This window comes from Equus quagga, chromosome 16 (genome assembly GCF_021613505.1).
Source record: "Equus quagga isolate Etosha38 chromosome 16, UCLA_HA_Equagga_1.0, whole genome shotgun sequence".
NCBI classification, from domain to species: Eukaryota; Metazoa; Chordata; class Mammalia; order Perissodactyla; family Equidae; genus Equus; species Equus quagga.
In genome coordinates this window covers 20,968,923-20,985,588 of record NC_060282.1, presented here as the reverse complement: position 1 = coordinate 20,985,588, position 16,666 = coordinate 20,968,923, and the positions used below count along the sequence as shown (strand labels likewise).

Below are 16,666 nucleotides of genomic sequence, written 5' to 3'. Positions count from 1 at the left end.
GCCTTTAACAGTCCAGAAACAGAACAGATTCTGTAAAGGACAGTTTTTCACTTTGGCACCAACTGGAAATTAGAGCCATGGTACCAAGGTACTTATTTTATGTCATCTGACCAATGCAGCCAATTTGTATGCCTCTAGGTTGGGGGCTAGGTAAGTCTCAGTCACAAACTTGTAGCCTATGGCCTCGTGTGACAAAATATTTTGCAAAAGATGCTATTTTCTCCTTTTCCCAGTCGTCCCTTCCTTTCTGCAGCTGTTTCCACTTCTGCCTGAGAATTGATAAAAATTCTGAAACTCATTTTTGCAATTAATCTCATGTGACCTTACTATTAACAATGACCCAGTTGTTTCATCCAACTCTAACATAGTTGATGCGATATCAGTGCTAAGAACAAAGATCACCGCCTGATGGAGCCAGGAGCAATCTTTCTATATTGGTTCCTCTCACAGCATGCACCATATTTTCAACATAATAACAACAGTAAGCACAGTAACAGCTAGCGTGTGCTGGGAGCCTACCACTTGCTAAACATTTAACATAAGATTTAGCATTCATTCACTTGCTCATTCCTCCATTTATGTAGCAAATATTTTATTGAGAACTCATTGTGTTTCAGGCACTGTTTTAGGCACAAAAGACACCAGCAACTAACAAATGAATCCAAATGCCTGCTCGTGGAGCTTACATTTTATTGGACAGAAAAAGACATAAAATATACAAATATATCATTAGTGATAAGAACTATAAGTAAAGAATAAAACAGGGTGATGAGAGTGATAAGAGAATGCAATTAGCTCTTGAACCAAGCTCTTGAACACAAATAAGGCAGTTAGGAATAGCCTATTTTACAGATGATGAGTTTGAGTAATTTGCCCAAAGTCACCCATCAGTGTTAGAACAGGAATTTTCCATATTCTGATAATAACAATAATAAATACAGTACCAATGATCATAATAGTTAGCATCTATTAAGATAGTTATATAATTGCATGAAGCAGTTATATAATCCCATTTTATGAGTGAAGAAACCAAGACTCAGAAAGATGAAATAATTTGTTCAAGGCTACACGGCAAGCAGTGGGGAAAGGATTTAAATCCATGTGAGTGATTCAAAGTCCCTGATCTTTCCAACATACTTTGCCTCCTCTGTTGAGTTTGTTCCATTGGAGATTCTTCTTACTAGACTGAAAGTTCCTTGGGGACAGGAATTGCATGTTCACCATCTCCTGAGAGTTTTACAACATCTGGCATAGAAAGTGTTGAACTTTCTGCATCTGGACCGGCTGCATTCCCCAGACAGATAGAAATCTCAACACTCAAGAACGATGGCTACCAAACTCTAATTTTCAGACCTTCCCAACCTCCCTTGGCAGTGGGTTGCAGTGTGTAATTAGCATTGCGGCCCATATTACTCTTGAACGCCAGAGTGCCGAATGACATTCAGAGTTCGTGATGCAGTGGCAACCTGCTAGCATCCGCCTAACCTCCCCAAAAGACCCACATTCCCAAGTGGACTTGTGACCTGGACAAATTTGTTTGCCTCTTTATTAGACTTGTGTTTGTCTAGGAATGAAAGGAATAAACAAGTGAGATGCACACGCCCTGCATTTTAATGAGGGCCATAATCCTATGGAGTAAAGGGGGCATTGTGACGGACTGGAAGAGCGTGCGGACTCTTGCTTCACTGCCCCGACTCCAGTCTAACAATGCTTTTCTCAGCCTTCCTCAGCACTGGTGCTCACAGCTGCGCTTCGCACTTAGAGCACATTGCAGCTAACCCCTAGCAAATGACTCAAATGGGTGAATGAACGAATGGTTTTTTCCTCCTTATTGTTGTTCAAGTTGTTTCAGGGAGTACAACACAGCTAAATGTAAACATTCTGAGAGCAAGTATAATTCTTTTTTGCTTAAGATTTAGTGAAAAGTAGACAGTTCTTAGAGTCAGGCAAACCTAGGTTCAAATTTCAGTGCTCCCACTTACTATCTGGCTGAGTTTGGAAACGAACTCATCAGACTTCTCTGCTGGCATTGAGCCTTTGGTTCTCAGCTCAGAGAGAGGCCGTCCCTGACCACACTGCCCCCTCCAGCTCATTGTTCTCCTTCTCCCCCCACCTTTACGCCTTGCAATCTTACTCTAACTCCTGGCATGTATGTCTCTCCCACTGGACTGAAAGCTCCATGGGGTTAGAGACCAAGTCCATGGCCCTTCCCTTTGATCCCCAGAGCCCAGCACAGTGCCTGGCACACAGAGACATTCAATGTTGTTGAATAAATTAATGAAGGAAGAGGGTGGTGAAGACAGAGGAAGGAAAACGTAAGCAGAGTGTGGTGGATTGAGACAGAGGAGAAAAGGGACCAAGCAACTGTCGTGCAGCTTTACTCTGTAAAATGGCAGCAGGGTTGCTGCGACCTTCTCCCTCCATCCCTCCCCAGCCTGGCCCCCAAGGCCAGAGTTCTCAAAAATTCTCTAGATCCTAGGGGAGGGCTAAGCCTCAACCCTAGGAAAATAATGTCACTTTCTTGTTTCTGTTCCCATGCACCTGAGGCATGCTGGGAAAATTACAAAACCCTGCTGATGATGTCCACACACATTCATCCTGCTTCACTTTAGCAAAGCCAGCAGGAGTCTCAGCTGTGTCCTTGATTACTTTATGTTGACTAGCCATTGAATTGTTTGTATACAATGTCGAAAATTTTTCCAGTCTTTTCAAGCCTTCCACTCCCATCCCTCTCAGGGAACGACTTTATCTCTTGATCTCCTCAAAAGACCAAGGCTATTCTAATATGCTTAATATGCTCTCCATACAGATTTTATTCCTAGTGATTCCATACACAAAATATGCTTTGGAGGATGAAGAGGACTGGTAAAAACTGATTTTTTTTTCTCATTTTTGCCTAAAGATCAAATTATAGATTGAGGTGTTTCTGAGGAAAATTGTTTGTCTTGTGTTATTTAGGAAGGTCATTCTCTGGCAGCCTGACTACACTTTTAGTCAATTTGGAGCCACTGGGAGGGGATATTAGGACTGTACACATCAGGGGTAATAGTAATAAGGGTTTAGGGTTCAGCAAGCATTGGATGAACATCTGTAACATCTCACAACATGCCTTCCGAAGGTAAACGTGTCCAGCGAAGGACTAAAAGATGTGCTGAAGCCAGAGACATCTCTTATAAAGAAGCTGGAGAAGTGTCTCTCCTGTTCTCTGACAGGCAGGGGCCACTGTGCTCTGTGAGCTTCCCAGTTAGGTGGCCTGTCAATCAACCAGGGGAGATGCTCCCAACCTTTCCAAACTCTTTTATCTTATCTCTGCTAAGAAATAATACTTATTTGAAATAAAAATAACAAATGTCTTGTGAACCACACGTCAAGTGTTCTTCTAATGTCTTTTTAGACACCATCTCACTTAACCCCAGTAACAATCATGCATATAGGTACTGTTGTCATCTGTAATTTATGGAGGTAGAAACAGAAGTGCAGAGAAATTAAGTGGTAAAGCTTTAAGGCTTAAGGTAAAGGCTTAAACTGTGGCTCCAGAGCCTGGGCGCTTAACCCTTGTACCATCCCGTCTGCCTTGTCTTTGAGATGGATGATATTTAATAAGGACTAACAAATCACTTTCGTCATTGTTAAACCCATTTAGGACAAATGTAATTGACAGTCAGCCATCAGATCAGGTGTGATAGGAACAGAAGCTGGAATTCAACAGACCTTGGTTTGAATTCCAAGAGCTGCGAGACCTTGCCCAAATTACTTTACCTCTTCAGGCCTTCATTTTTTCATCCTAAAAATGGGAATAACAGTAACTCCTTCAAAGGGTAGCTTTGAGCAGATATAGGCAAGCTTTTTCTGTAAGGGACCAGAAAATAAATATTTTAGGTCTCACAGGCCACACAATGATCCCCATCACCACAACTACTCAACTTGCTGTTGTAGCGTAAAAGCAGCCACAGACTATATGGAAAAAAATGGGGGTAGCTGTGTTCCAATAAAATGTTATTTACAAGAACAGACGACAACCAGATTTGGCCTGGAGGCTGTAGTTTGCCAACCCCTGGTTTTGAGGATTACATGAGATAATGTATGTTCTCTGCAGGCTCCCTAGAATACAAGTCATCAAAAATGGTAGTATAATTATGGTTTCAGCATGAGATGACCAGTGCTTTCAAGTTGGGTCAAAAAAATAGCAACCACAACCAAGGAAATTTAACATTGTCAGGAATCTCTGAAGCCTTATTTGGGTAAGTGCATTATTTTCATAGACTTGAAATATTGAAAAATTATCAACACTCTACCCCCAATATTACCTGATAGGTAGGGTTACCAGAGACAATACTTTTTTAGTATTTTCAATATTTGGGACATATTTATACTAAAAAAGTAGTTATTTATTTGAAATTGAAATTTAACTGGGGCATCCTGGGTTTTTGTTGTTGCTGTTGTCATCTGTTTTGTTTTGTTTTATTTGTTTTTTCCTAAATCTGACAACCCTACCTGTAGACCCCCGATTCCACAATTTGGGAACCATTGGTTTTATCGCATAACAGGAATAACCCAACACAAGCAACATTTTGTTCTTTCAGGGAGGAACAAAATTGCATTCTTATGGAATTATCCCCAAGGTTCAAAACTAATAAGTCCCCTGGGTAGAAGCCACTGAAACGCTATGAGACAACCAGTGCTCTGCGCTCACTGGTGCCAAGAACAAGCTTAGGTCACCCAAGGAAAACGTGCAATAATCTTGCATTTGTTCCTGCTGATTTAAGTCAAGCAGCTTCCTGGAAAATGTTAGGCACCCCTCGCATCACTCTGTTGAATTAATATCTGAGTTGTATTAATGATGGAAAAACTCAATTATATCCAGCACATCCAAAGTTTTACAGTTGGATTTGTCAGGATTCAAACTGTGTACTGAGAAAGCCCATTTTGCCAGTAAACAAAGCTTCTGAGTGGAGAAGAAATATTCTGTGCACGTAAACACAGGCGCCTAAATTCTTGATAAATATTTGATAATGAAGATGTGGGTGGACTAGGTGCCTTCAGGCATCAGATATCCTCCAAGAAGTAGGATTATAAAATCATTCTCAGGGGATTTAGAGAAAAAAGAGAAGTCTGGCTCAGCACGCCACAACTCATGTCTTTTCAAACTTTAAAGAAGGAAGACGATATTTGCCATGTTCATGAAGGTGAAAGGCATCATGTTCTTATGAATTTAAGTAATACAGTATTTAGTATCAAAAGGCCCAGGCTTGAGTTTCAGCTCTACCATTTCCAAGCTGTGCAATCTTGTATAATTCACTTTGTCTCTCTAAACCTCTGTTTCCTATCCCTAAAACAGAGATATAAAAATCCCATCTCATGCTTTGGTCAGGGTCAAAGGAGACAATGCATACAAAAATGCTTTGCTGACTGTGAAACAGCAATACACTGCCATCTATCCTTCCTAGGAACAATAGCAGAATCTCTGGTGACTGGGAGCAAAATAATATTGTATTGAGTGAAACCGTGCTAAGGGAATTACATTCTCATGAAATCTGTGTTAATTTCAATCTGCATTAAGCCATGACAAAGTAGCACAGACTGGATGGCTTAAAAACAGAAATTTGTTGTCTCACAGTGCTGGAGGCTTGAAGTCCAAAATCAAGGGGTCGGCAGAGTTGGTTCCCTGAGGGCTGTGAGAGAAGGCTTTGTTCCAGGCCTCTCTTCTCGGCTTTACAGATGGCCATCTTCTCCCTGTGTCCCTTCCCATCATCTTCCCTCCGTGTGTGTGTCTCTGTGTCAAATTTCCCCTTTTCATAAGGACACAGGTCATATTGGATTAGGGCCCACCCTGATGACCTCACCTTGTTTTGAATACCTCGTAAAGACCCTGTGATGGTTAATTTTATGTGTCGATTTGATTGGGCTAAGGGATGCCCCAACGGCTGGTAAAACATTTCTGACTGTGTCTGTGAGGGTGTTTCTGGAAGAGATTAGCATTTGAATCTGTTGAGTAAAGACCACCCTCACCAATGCTAGTGAGCATCATCCAATCCACTGAGGGCCTGAACCGAACACAAAGGTGGAGGAAGGGAGAATCCGCTCTTTTTGCCTGTGCCGGGACATCCAACTTCTGCCCTCATACATCGGCGTTCCTAGTTCCCAGGCCTGTGGATTCAGACCGTGACTTACATCATCAGCGGTGAGTTGCCCCAACTCTTTGGACTTGAACTGACTTATGCCACCAGTTGTCCCGGTTCTCCAGCTTGCAGATAACAGACTATGGAACTTCTCGGCGTCCATAATCACCTGAGCCAATTCCTATAATAAATCTCTCTCTCTCTCAATTCTGTTTCTCTGGAGAACCCTGGTCAATACAGATCTTATCTCCAGATAAGGTCACATTCTGAAGTACTAGGGGTTAGAACTTCAATTGGAGGGCGGGGGGGTTGCAATTCAACCCATGACAACATCTTTTATTTATTTTGTTAAAAAATCACCAACCGATTCACAGTGTTTCTCAAAAACAACCTGCTTCTCAGATGAAAACATTTCACTCTACAATGCTTGTCGAGTGTCGCAGATGATGAATTATTTACTTTAGAATAAGGATCTAAGGCCATGGTCATGTATCTTCTCCAGACGCCAAAACATTAAGCAGTGTCCCTCTTTTCAGAGAATTATCTTTATCTTATAACATACATGACACCACTTTTCCTTATATTTAGCTTAGGAATAAACACTTGTCACACTGATACTCACAGAGACTGAAGTTTTTAGATTTCAAACTAAATTCTTTGTTCAAGAAATGTATTTATTGGTTCTCTCTCACTTCTGCATTGGGCCTACAGATTGTTAACACGTTCCCAAGTCAAATAACTTCATTAAGTTATAGGACTAATAAGAATAAACACACATGTAAATAAACAATCTTATATATAATAGACTGTCCAATGTAGAACAGGAATGAAGTTTTTAAAAGTAAAATTAGACTTTTTTTGTTACTCAGGCTTCTTAACAACTCAATATGCTTTTTTAGTCATTAACTGTCTTGCCATTTAAAAAACTATAAATGTCCCACACAGAATGGATATTTGGGTACATCGACATACGTCTCAGGGAGTCATCATAGCACGATTTGTAATATCAAAAAAGTGGAAACAGCCTGATGTCCACCAAGAGGAGTTTGATATGGGTTACTGTATTTTTCACAGATCTTAGCATTAGACTTCTAAGAGATAACAGAAGGAAATCAAATAAGTATAAAAATATTGTATACTCAACACTAAGATGTAACCTCTGATGCTATAAGAAGGCTTGATAAAGGCTTATATCAGCATTTGATTTAAGTTAGGCCTTGATGAAAAAGTATATTCTCAATGAAGTATATAGAACGTGCAGAGGAGGGTACTCCTGATATTGGACGTGACATGAGTAAACAAACACGCAGCAAAATGCTGGTCTGCTCTGAGAGCAACAAATAGTTCAGTATGAGTAGTTTGTAGGGTTTCTAACAAGATGCCAGGGGACAAGGTGGGAATATCAAGTCAGGTGGATAGATGATCATAACATTTATTGTCCCAGCTAAGGCCCTTTTGAGAGTGAAAGCGGGTGCTCTTAAGAGCTACTAGGAGGGGCCGGCCCGGTGGCACAGTGGTTAAGTGCACATGTTCTGCTTCAGTGGCCCGGGGTTCACCAGTTCAGATCCCAGGTGCAGACATGGTACCTCTTGGCCCGCCATGCTGTGGTAGGCGTCCCACATATAAAGTAGAGGAAGATGGGCATGGACGTTAGCTCAGGGCCAGTCTTCCTCAGCAAAAAGAGGAGGATTGGCAGCAGTTAGCTCAGGGTTAATCTTCCTCAAACAAAAAAAAAAAAAAAGAGCTACTAAGAGACAATAGCCATGCACTGGGACTGTACAGGGAAACTATGGCATATGGCCACCCTAGAAAGGGCCGGCTCACAGTGGGCCTTAAATGCCAGGCTGATATTTGAACTTCATACACAGAATCCTAGAATCTTGGGGTTGAAAGGAAATGTCAATGCCCTCCAGTCTGGCCACCCCTATCCCTGCCTTTTCAACTTTTCCAAGAACAGTTAACAAGCCTTTGTTTTTGTTTAAATATCTCTGTGACAAAGAACTCATTGCCTTGGAACAGCTCTGTTAGAAAATTCTTCATTGTGTTGACTTGAAATTTACCTCCCTCCATCTCCCACCCATTTGGCCCAGCTCTGCCATCTGCGGAGACAAACACATGCTAATCTCCCTTCCGCAGGAGAGGGAAAGATGTAGACAGATATCATAGCCCTTGAGATCGGCAGCCAGCCTTCCTATAGCCTTCCTGCAGTTTGTCACTATGTGCTTTATATCTCCTAATTAGCTTTTGAATTGTTCCACTCTTTCTAACTTCCTGCTACCATCTTGGTTGGGGCCACTATCCTTTCTTGCTTCTATTACCACAATGCCTTCTAAGTGGTTCTCTCTCATTGACCATCCCTCCAGTTGTCCATTCTGCAGCCAGGATGATCTTTCCAAAACACAACTGAGTGTGACAATGCCCTGCTTACAATCTCCAGTGGTTCCCTATTCTCCTAAGGATCAATTACAGCTCCACAAGACGAAGTTCCAGCCCCTGCCACCACCCTGGTCTCAACTCTCTCATCCCCTCACTTCTCTCTCTAGGTGCCTGCTTTCAGTTCCTTGAACAAGCCTCTTGCCCTCAGCCTATTGAAGGGATTGTCACCTATGACTGGAACCCTCTTCCCTCCGCCACCTGCACCTTGATAACCCCTACTCAGCCTCTGATTCTTAATTTAAACATCACTTCTCCTAGAAAGTCTACCCTAGTCCCATTAAGTATGGATTAAATACCCCTTCTTAGGTGGTTCCACAGAGACCTAAGCTTCCCCTATTAAAGCAAGTATAACATTCAATTAAAATCACCTGCTTTTTCCTCTAGCACCTTTGCTATATTGTGAACTGCATGAAAGCAGGTCTTTTTCAGCACTGTTATCATCAGCATCTAGCACAGTGATGGCACACTGCATATGCTCAAGAAATGCTAATGAGTTAATGTGTAGCACCCAGAACTGGATACAATTGTTCTAAATGTGGTTTGCACAATACAGAGTAGAATGACTATTGCCTTCCATGTTCCATACTCTATACCTCTTTTAATAAAACCTACATTATTCTAAAAGAAACATCTCATTACTGATTTTACTGTCAGTCTAAATCCCTAAACCTTAACTAGATGAGGCCACGACTTCTATCTTTAACTTTCCCTCTCTGTCTCTCCCTCTTTCTCTCTCCTCCTCCTCTCTTCCTCTTCCTCGCCCTCCCTCTACCTCTCACTCCCCCTGCCACTTTCTCTCTCTCTCTGCCTCTCACACACACATACACAATAATTTGCAATTGGCTTTTAGGACCCATGCATGATATATTTTATATCTATCTTTGTACACTCCTCCCAAAAATGAAAAGTCAAAATAGACTACAACTGATTGATAGCTTTCAGACTCCTAATTCTTATGCCTTTTCTCTAGCAAATGTGATCAGTGTGTTATGCCTTTGTGGATGTCAATGATATTGACTAAAAGAGGAATGAAGACAGAGCCCAGCGGCAGACCGCCAAAGACATCCGTCTGCTAACCCATCTGTTAATCAGCTCTCCTTTAATAAATGCATTCAACCAGACATTAATCCAGCCCACATGGACCCCTCTAATCTAGAAGAATATCACAAGTTCTGGGCCCTTCCTGAAATCAAGGTTTCAAATTGATTAATGATAATTGAGTATAACCATGTTCCAGGTGCTTTCACATACTTTATTTTAGTTAAAATTTCCAACATCTGTTACCCTTTTTAAATAGATAATAAAACTATCACTCAGAGAGAAAGTCACACAACTGGTGAGTGCCAGAGCGGGGACATGAGCCCTGGTCCCGTGACTCCAAGTTCATGGTCAATCCCACACACTACTCTGGGAGCCTCTCAAAAGAGAAAATATGCATAATTGGACTCATGCTGGCTCCTACTAATCACCACCTACTCTCCCAAATATGTATTGAATGAATTAATCCTTTGATTAGAGATTCTTAACCTGGGCTTCATGACAACTCAAGGAGGTCCAAGAGTAGACTAGAACAAACGTCCTGAAGCTTGTGAACAGCGCCATGTGTTGTGCATTTATTCTGAGAAGAGTAATGTACATCTGAATCTCAAAAGGACCATAGCTCCAAACAAGAGCGACTTGTGGTTTAAATAACTCCCTATAGAACATTCTCATTGTTCACTTCTCTGTCTAGAGTTTCAGATGCACATATTTCTCTCTTTAGAATATCAAAGCTGCATTTTCTCATTTCTAGTCTCCCAAAGACTCCGTCACTTTTAGCAGCCCTTAGAGATCTTAGCTCCTGGTCCCTTTGAGGCCCTGCATACCTTTTCTGGTATCAAAAGACACCAGCTTGTGCCTTTAATACCAGCTTATCAAAAGGCTCTCTTAGGAGTCCACCTATTGTGGCCTTCAGTACCCTTTTCTCATGCCAGGTTCTAGCCTGAAAAGGATTCCTTCACCTTCGCAAAGTTAAGGCAAATTTGCAAAAAGCTTTTCATGCAGCTTTTCCTGGCCTTGGGCAAAGTTAGGATGGATGTGGGTAGAAATAGGAGAAACCCATTAGTTGAGATGAGGATTGGAGAGGGAGCTGGTAAATCTGGAGACAGGGGGATTATCTCAAATACCCAGAAAGTCTAAACCCTCCCTTTGTTAAATAAGTGAAAGACTGTGCCTTTTCCTGATAATCATGGTTGACTTTCATTCTTCATTCTTTACCATATTGTATTATCAATTGTCTCTCTGTCATCTTATTCAATCCCTGAACATAATAGTCACTGATAAAGAACTGCACAAGGGGTCAGCCCTGTGGCTGAGTGGTTAAGTTCGCATGCTCCGCTTCAGTGGACTGGTGTTCACTGGTTCAGATCCTGGGCGTGGACCTACACACCACTCATCAAGCCATGCTGTAGCAGCATCCCACACAGAAGAACTACAATGACTTACAACTCGAATATGCAACTATGTACTGGGGCTTTAGGAAGAACAAAAGAGGAAAAAAAGAGGAAGACTGGCAACAGACATTAGCTCAGGGCCAATCTTCCTCACCAAAAAAAAAAAAAAGCATTAAAAAAAGATATCATAAAAAAAGAACATGGGGGCTGGCCCCGTGGCCAAGTCGTTAAGTTCGCGCGCTCCGCTGCAGGCAGCCCAGTGTTTCGTTGGTTCGAATCCTGGTCGCGGACATGGCACTGCTCATCAAACCACGCTGAGGCAGCATCCCACATGCCACAACTAGAAGGACCCACAACGAAGAATATACAACTATGTACCGGAGGGCTTTGGGGAGAAAAAGGAAAAAAATAAAATCTTAAAAAAAAATAAAAATAAAAAAATTAAATTAAATTAAAAAAAAAAAAAAGAACTGCACGAGAGTTCAAACAAATTCATTGAGCATCCCAATTGGGTCCAGGCTAAAGGCCCTAGGGATGCTAAGACAAAAAGAGTTGATCCCTGTCCTTGAGGAGTTTACAGACCAGTGATGGACAGACAGGTAAATAGATATTTGCAATAAAGGACAGTAAATGCTCTGATATAAGGAATAAAGGAAACTCTGGGATAATGGAAGAACCACCTAACTCATCCTGGAGGATGAGGGGCAGATAGTCTAGGTCATTTCCAACAGAAAGTGGCTCCCAGCTAGTCTTTAAGGAAAACTAGAAGTTAGACACCGAGCTAAGAGAAGGACGAGGAGGAAAGTCATGTTTAGTCAATCAATAGTTTACTGTGCCTAAATTTGCACACAATGTGCATAAAGTGTGCATTAAAATGTGCATAAAATATGGAGAGGGAGTGATAAGAGATGAGACTGAAGCCAAAGGTAAAAGGGAAGTCACAGAGAACCTGTATACATCAACATTATTCTCAAAAGGAAAAAAATAGGAGTCCATTGAAGACTTTTCAAAAAAAGATCTGCATGATCATATTTCATTTTAGAAAGAAATGGGGATGGGTAGTACTGGCCTCGAATGAGACTAACGGGAAATTGTGACCAGAATCGAATTTGGAATGGTACTGACTAAAACTAAAACAGGGTCAGGTGAGATGGAGAGACGGGTATGTGCATGAATTGTATTAAGCACGTAGAGCAGATAGGACTTGGTGACTGACTAGGTGTCATGAACGAAAGAGAGGAAGTCACCACCTAGGATGGTTCAGTTGTGTCTGGCTTGGACCACTGGGATGCGATTTGAGCAGTGGAGAATAGACGAGGAGGAGCAGGCCTGAGAGAAGACAAATTCAAATGCGTTAATTTTCAGTTGCTCCATGGGACATCAAAGTGGAGACATTCTATATAAAAGGTTAGTATTTAGGAAAAAGATCAGGAGAGGCTCCAGATTTGTATGTAATGGTTGATGCCATGGGAGTGGATGAGATTTTCTGGGGAGACGACAAGATGAAAAGGAGAGTCAAGGAATAGAGGGACACAGTGACACTGATAAAAGAGAGACCTTTAAAGGTATTAAATAGTAACTCCAAAGGTCAGAGGGAACCAGGGAAGTGTGGTGTCACAGAACCCAGGACAGAGTAAAACAAAATAGAGCAGGAATGACCAACAGTTCAAAATGAAACAGAGAAGACCGTGGGAAAGGTTGAACATGCTCTCTGGGTTAGGGACCAAGAAGTCTTTGGTGGCCGTGACCAAGGTGTGTCCTCAAAAGTGAGGGCAGATGCCAATCGACTGAGTGTGAAAGATAACTGGGTAGTGTGGACACGGAGAGAGCGAATGTCACCCACTCTTTCAAGAAGTTTGGTGGGAAAGAGGAGGAGAAAATCAAGATGGGAGCTGGAGCAGAAGAACAGAAGCTCTACAAACATCTAATGAACTGAAGCGTGGAAAACCTCCTACCCTCTGTGGAACTGGGTGTGTGATAAACACATAAACAACGCCAGAAGCCAGAACCGGCTTCCCTCTCCGTCCTGCTGAGCGCTAGCAAGGCTTTTGTTTTCATGGTCTTTATCAGTGAGAAACGGCTCTGGACTTAACCTGTTAAAATGAAACCAGAGTGTGGCAGCGCAGCAATGGGAACCCTTTGACCCACCGCTCGCACCTGAACACGGGCTGTGCCCACTGCCCCTTCTGACCCTGCCCTGGGAGCTTTCTAAATCCAGATCCAAAGCACTCCTACTCAACTGAGACTCCAGGTTCCCTCAACGCTTATCCAAAATTAGCCAGATCCATTTGAAAGGCTTGTTCAAATAGTTAAGTACAAAGGGCCGAGAGACTGGCTGCGCCGGTCTGTGCACGCCAATCAACATCTCTCCTTTGTGGAGTTGGCGAGGGGTGACCCGGCCGTGGGGAAGGGGCTCCCTCCATCTGCCTGATGATTCTATTTCCTTTGGAGACAAGTGTAGGATCCCAGAGAGCAGTACGGAAACAGACGGCTTTAAAAATCCCCATCCTTCTTGCAAAGCCCTTGTCCAACAGGTAATAAACAAAACGCCGAGCCATCTCGCGGCCCCAGGAAGACACAGCTCACAGTACCCTGCGACTACTGGCCGTGCCCAAGCGGGCTCCCACTTGGCACAGTTTCGAGCCGTGGTGGACTCGTCCACGGCCCCTCTCTGCAAGTTCTCCCGGCTCGTTTTCCAGAAACGAGATACGTATTTACAAACCAAACATTCCCTGGCAACGAAAACTCGAAATGAGTTAAGCTCTGCATCTTGCGCGCCTGGAAATTGCTCCAGCTGAGTGCACGGGAACGCAGCCCAACAAGGACCGTTTTCCGGCAAATCTGGAGGCCCTTTGCAAGGTTTCTCGGCTGACGGAACAGCCGCTTGGACCCGGGAGCCCAAGCAATGGAGGACGGGAAGAGAGAGGCGCCTACCGTACCCGATCGGCGCGGCGGGTCATGCTGCGGGCGTCTGGGTGCCTGGTCCGGGCCGGGCGCTGCAGACACGGCCTCTGCTGCGGGCCCGCGGACCTGTGAGCTCTGCCCCGGGACGGCGGCCCCGGCTGCTCTTGTTTGCTCTGGGCCGTTTGCTTTTGGGATTTCTCCAATGCAGATGTAGTCAGGGGGCCGCTGTCCCGGGGGACAATGATTCCATTGGAAGCTGGCCTTTGACAAGACTCACACATGACCTTTGACTAAAACGGCTTTGGGGAAGGAAAGTGACCGGAGGCAGAAGACGGGGCACCCGGGGCAGCCGTCCACATTCCCACCCCCAACAGTGCCAAGTTAATTTTTCATCCCGTAATCTTTCAAGGAGAGTCTCTGTGAGGTTTGATTTGCCATTTCTCCCTCATTCTGTAGGATTCTTTCCCGGTTTCCAAAAGGCATTTGGTGCCGAAGTTTCCTGCTGTGTTGTTGATGAGTTCCCTGAATTAGCATTTCCAGGTTAAACGTGGGCAGGGTACATTGTCTAAGTTCCTCTGACACTCTGGGGAATAATACCACCATTTTTTTTTTCCTACAGCATGCTGCAGTTTACAAAGGGCTTTTCACAATCATGCTGTCATTTGGCCTCCAGAACAAAGCCTGGAGGCTCTCCTGTTACTGCCATTTTACACATAAAGAAGATCCAGAAAAATAAGATATTTGCCCAATCACCCAACCAGAAAGTGAAATCTGGGTCCTTGCAATCGGCATGCAGTACGCATCCACAAACCACCCATCTCCCTGCCCGCTGACCCACCACACTAACTAAATTATAACACATAAACCCATTATAACACATAGTGATAACGAGTCATATAAAGTAACAGTAGCTATAACTGTTTTAATTTTGAATTATAAAAGTGTTAGTAATTGTTTTAATAGAATAGCTGTTTTGGTAATGATATCCACAGATAACTTGAATTTATCAACTACTTTTCTTTTCTTTTTTTTTTTTTTTGGTCTAATTTTCTCTCCCTACCAGCTGCTAAGAGGATGCTATGGGAACCAGACTGGCCACTCTGAGGTGGTGGGTACAAGCCAGGGATTCCTGAGGCTCCATCACTAGCCATGATCAGAGCCTTTTTCCCTCATTTTTCTGGGTCCTTCCAGGTGATGAAAGGGGATGGGGCCGTGGGATGGTGAAGAGAGCCCGGAACAAGGAGCCAGCGTCCCAGAATCTTAGTGCAAAGAGGCGTGCTATGATGGAGGTCTGCAGAGATGCTCCAGAGCCGCCTGGGCTGTCAGGTGGCATCCTTCTCATCTTTTCAGCTTAGAGAAGGGGAAAGCGGGTGATACTCACGCTCAGTTTGGAAGCACTGGAAGGAGTCAGCCAGGAGGAGGAGAGGGAGGACATCGCTGACCCAGACAACACCAAGTACAAAAGCTGTCCTGTTGCCTTTGGCAAACTGAAAATAGTCCCTGCAGGCAGGAGCAGAGGGTGTAGGAGGCTGTGTCTCGAGAGGAAGGTGTGAGTTTGGACTCTGACCAGCCTCCTGTGTCACTTTATATGGACTTCATCCTGCAGTCCCGAATGGGTTCATATAACTAGCCCTGGTGATCAGCTCACAAGAAAAGGATGCAGGAGTCATATGTTGTTTTATAACAAGAAAAAAATATATATCAACCTAGCTTGGTAGTAATGGGCATTAGCTTCGTCAGACAGATGCAATTTCTTCTTCTTGTTCCTAGCTACAAAAATGTGAGCAGTATATTTAACCTCATTAAGCCTCAGTTTTCTCATCAGTAAAATGGGGATCATAGTCTATGCTATGAGGATTAAATGAAATTATGTAGGTAAAACCTTTTGCTTTTCTCCTGACCTACAGTGGTACTCAATAAAAGGTAGCTATTGTTATATTTTAAAGTACTTTAATGTGTGCGGTGCCTACGGTGGAGTAACAAGGAACTCCCTTTCCTTCCAGGTCCCTCACTCCCTTCTTCCCACCATACTTCTGGCTTTTGACTCATTAGGGATTGTCCTTTATTCCTTCCGCTTGTTATCTTTCAGCTCCTTCCTTTATGTCCCAGTCTAGACTTTAATATCACTTTCCATCTTTCTCTCCTTCCACCTCAGTTTCTTCGTTTCCTTGTCCGACCACTGCCATCCCCATCTCTCCGCAAACCCCCCGCCCAAGATGGAGTTATCTGCTAGAGGTACACATCATCACACAACCGTGTCCATTGACACCACCATTTGTGTGTGGTCTGCAGCCTCAGCTGCGGACCCAGCACCACTGTCTTCCTTACAAGTGTCCCTGGTCAGCCCAGGTCTCCCATTATACAGAGTCACTATTCCCACCTCTTTAGAACCTTGAGCCCACTCCCAGCTGGCTTGCTTTCAGCAAATGACCTCCTCTCCCCTAGCAAAGAGTACAGTGGCTATCAGGAGGGGTATCTGCTTCCTACCCCTGCACCAGAAAAATTGTCTCCAGTCTCAACTCCTTCCCTCCCACTTCAGAGGTCCCCCTCCTTCTGCATGTTCTAGAATCCCTCTCTTCCCATTTCCTCTGGAATATTCTTTCATCAACCATCCCCCTTCCTTTCAGTTTTTTCTCTACTGATTTCATCAGTTCATTTATTCAGCAGATATTTATAAAACAACTATTACATGACAGTCAGCATCCTTGATTCTGGGCATATGAGGATAAACAAAACACCACAACCTATAAACACATTCAAGTCTCTCCCATAAAA

At 43.4% G+C, this 16,666-nt stretch overlaps 1 protein-coding gene across 7 annotated transcripts in view; it reads right to left on the bottom strand.

Moving 5' to 3' along the window:
- Positions 1-15,420, bottom strand: part of ENPP2 (ectonucleotide pyrophosphatase/phosphodiesterase 2) — a 103,873-nt gene extending 88,453 nt beyond the window's left edge. For 2 of the 7 annotated variants that reach the window (XM_046642169.1, XM_046642170.1), the window contains exon 1: positions 13,927-14,247. In XM_046642169.1, the coding sequence (XP_046498125.1) occupies positions 13,927-14,172 (246 nt within the window). In that variant the 5' untranslated portion in view covers positions 14,173-14,247. Of the gene's footprint in view, positions 1-13,926; positions 14,248-15,272 lie in introns of those variants that run through there. The other 5 variants (XM_046642175.1, XM_046642172.1, XM_046642171.1 and 2 more) reach the window with 5 other exon arrangements.
- Positions 15,421-16,666: the final 1,246 nt, after the last annotated feature.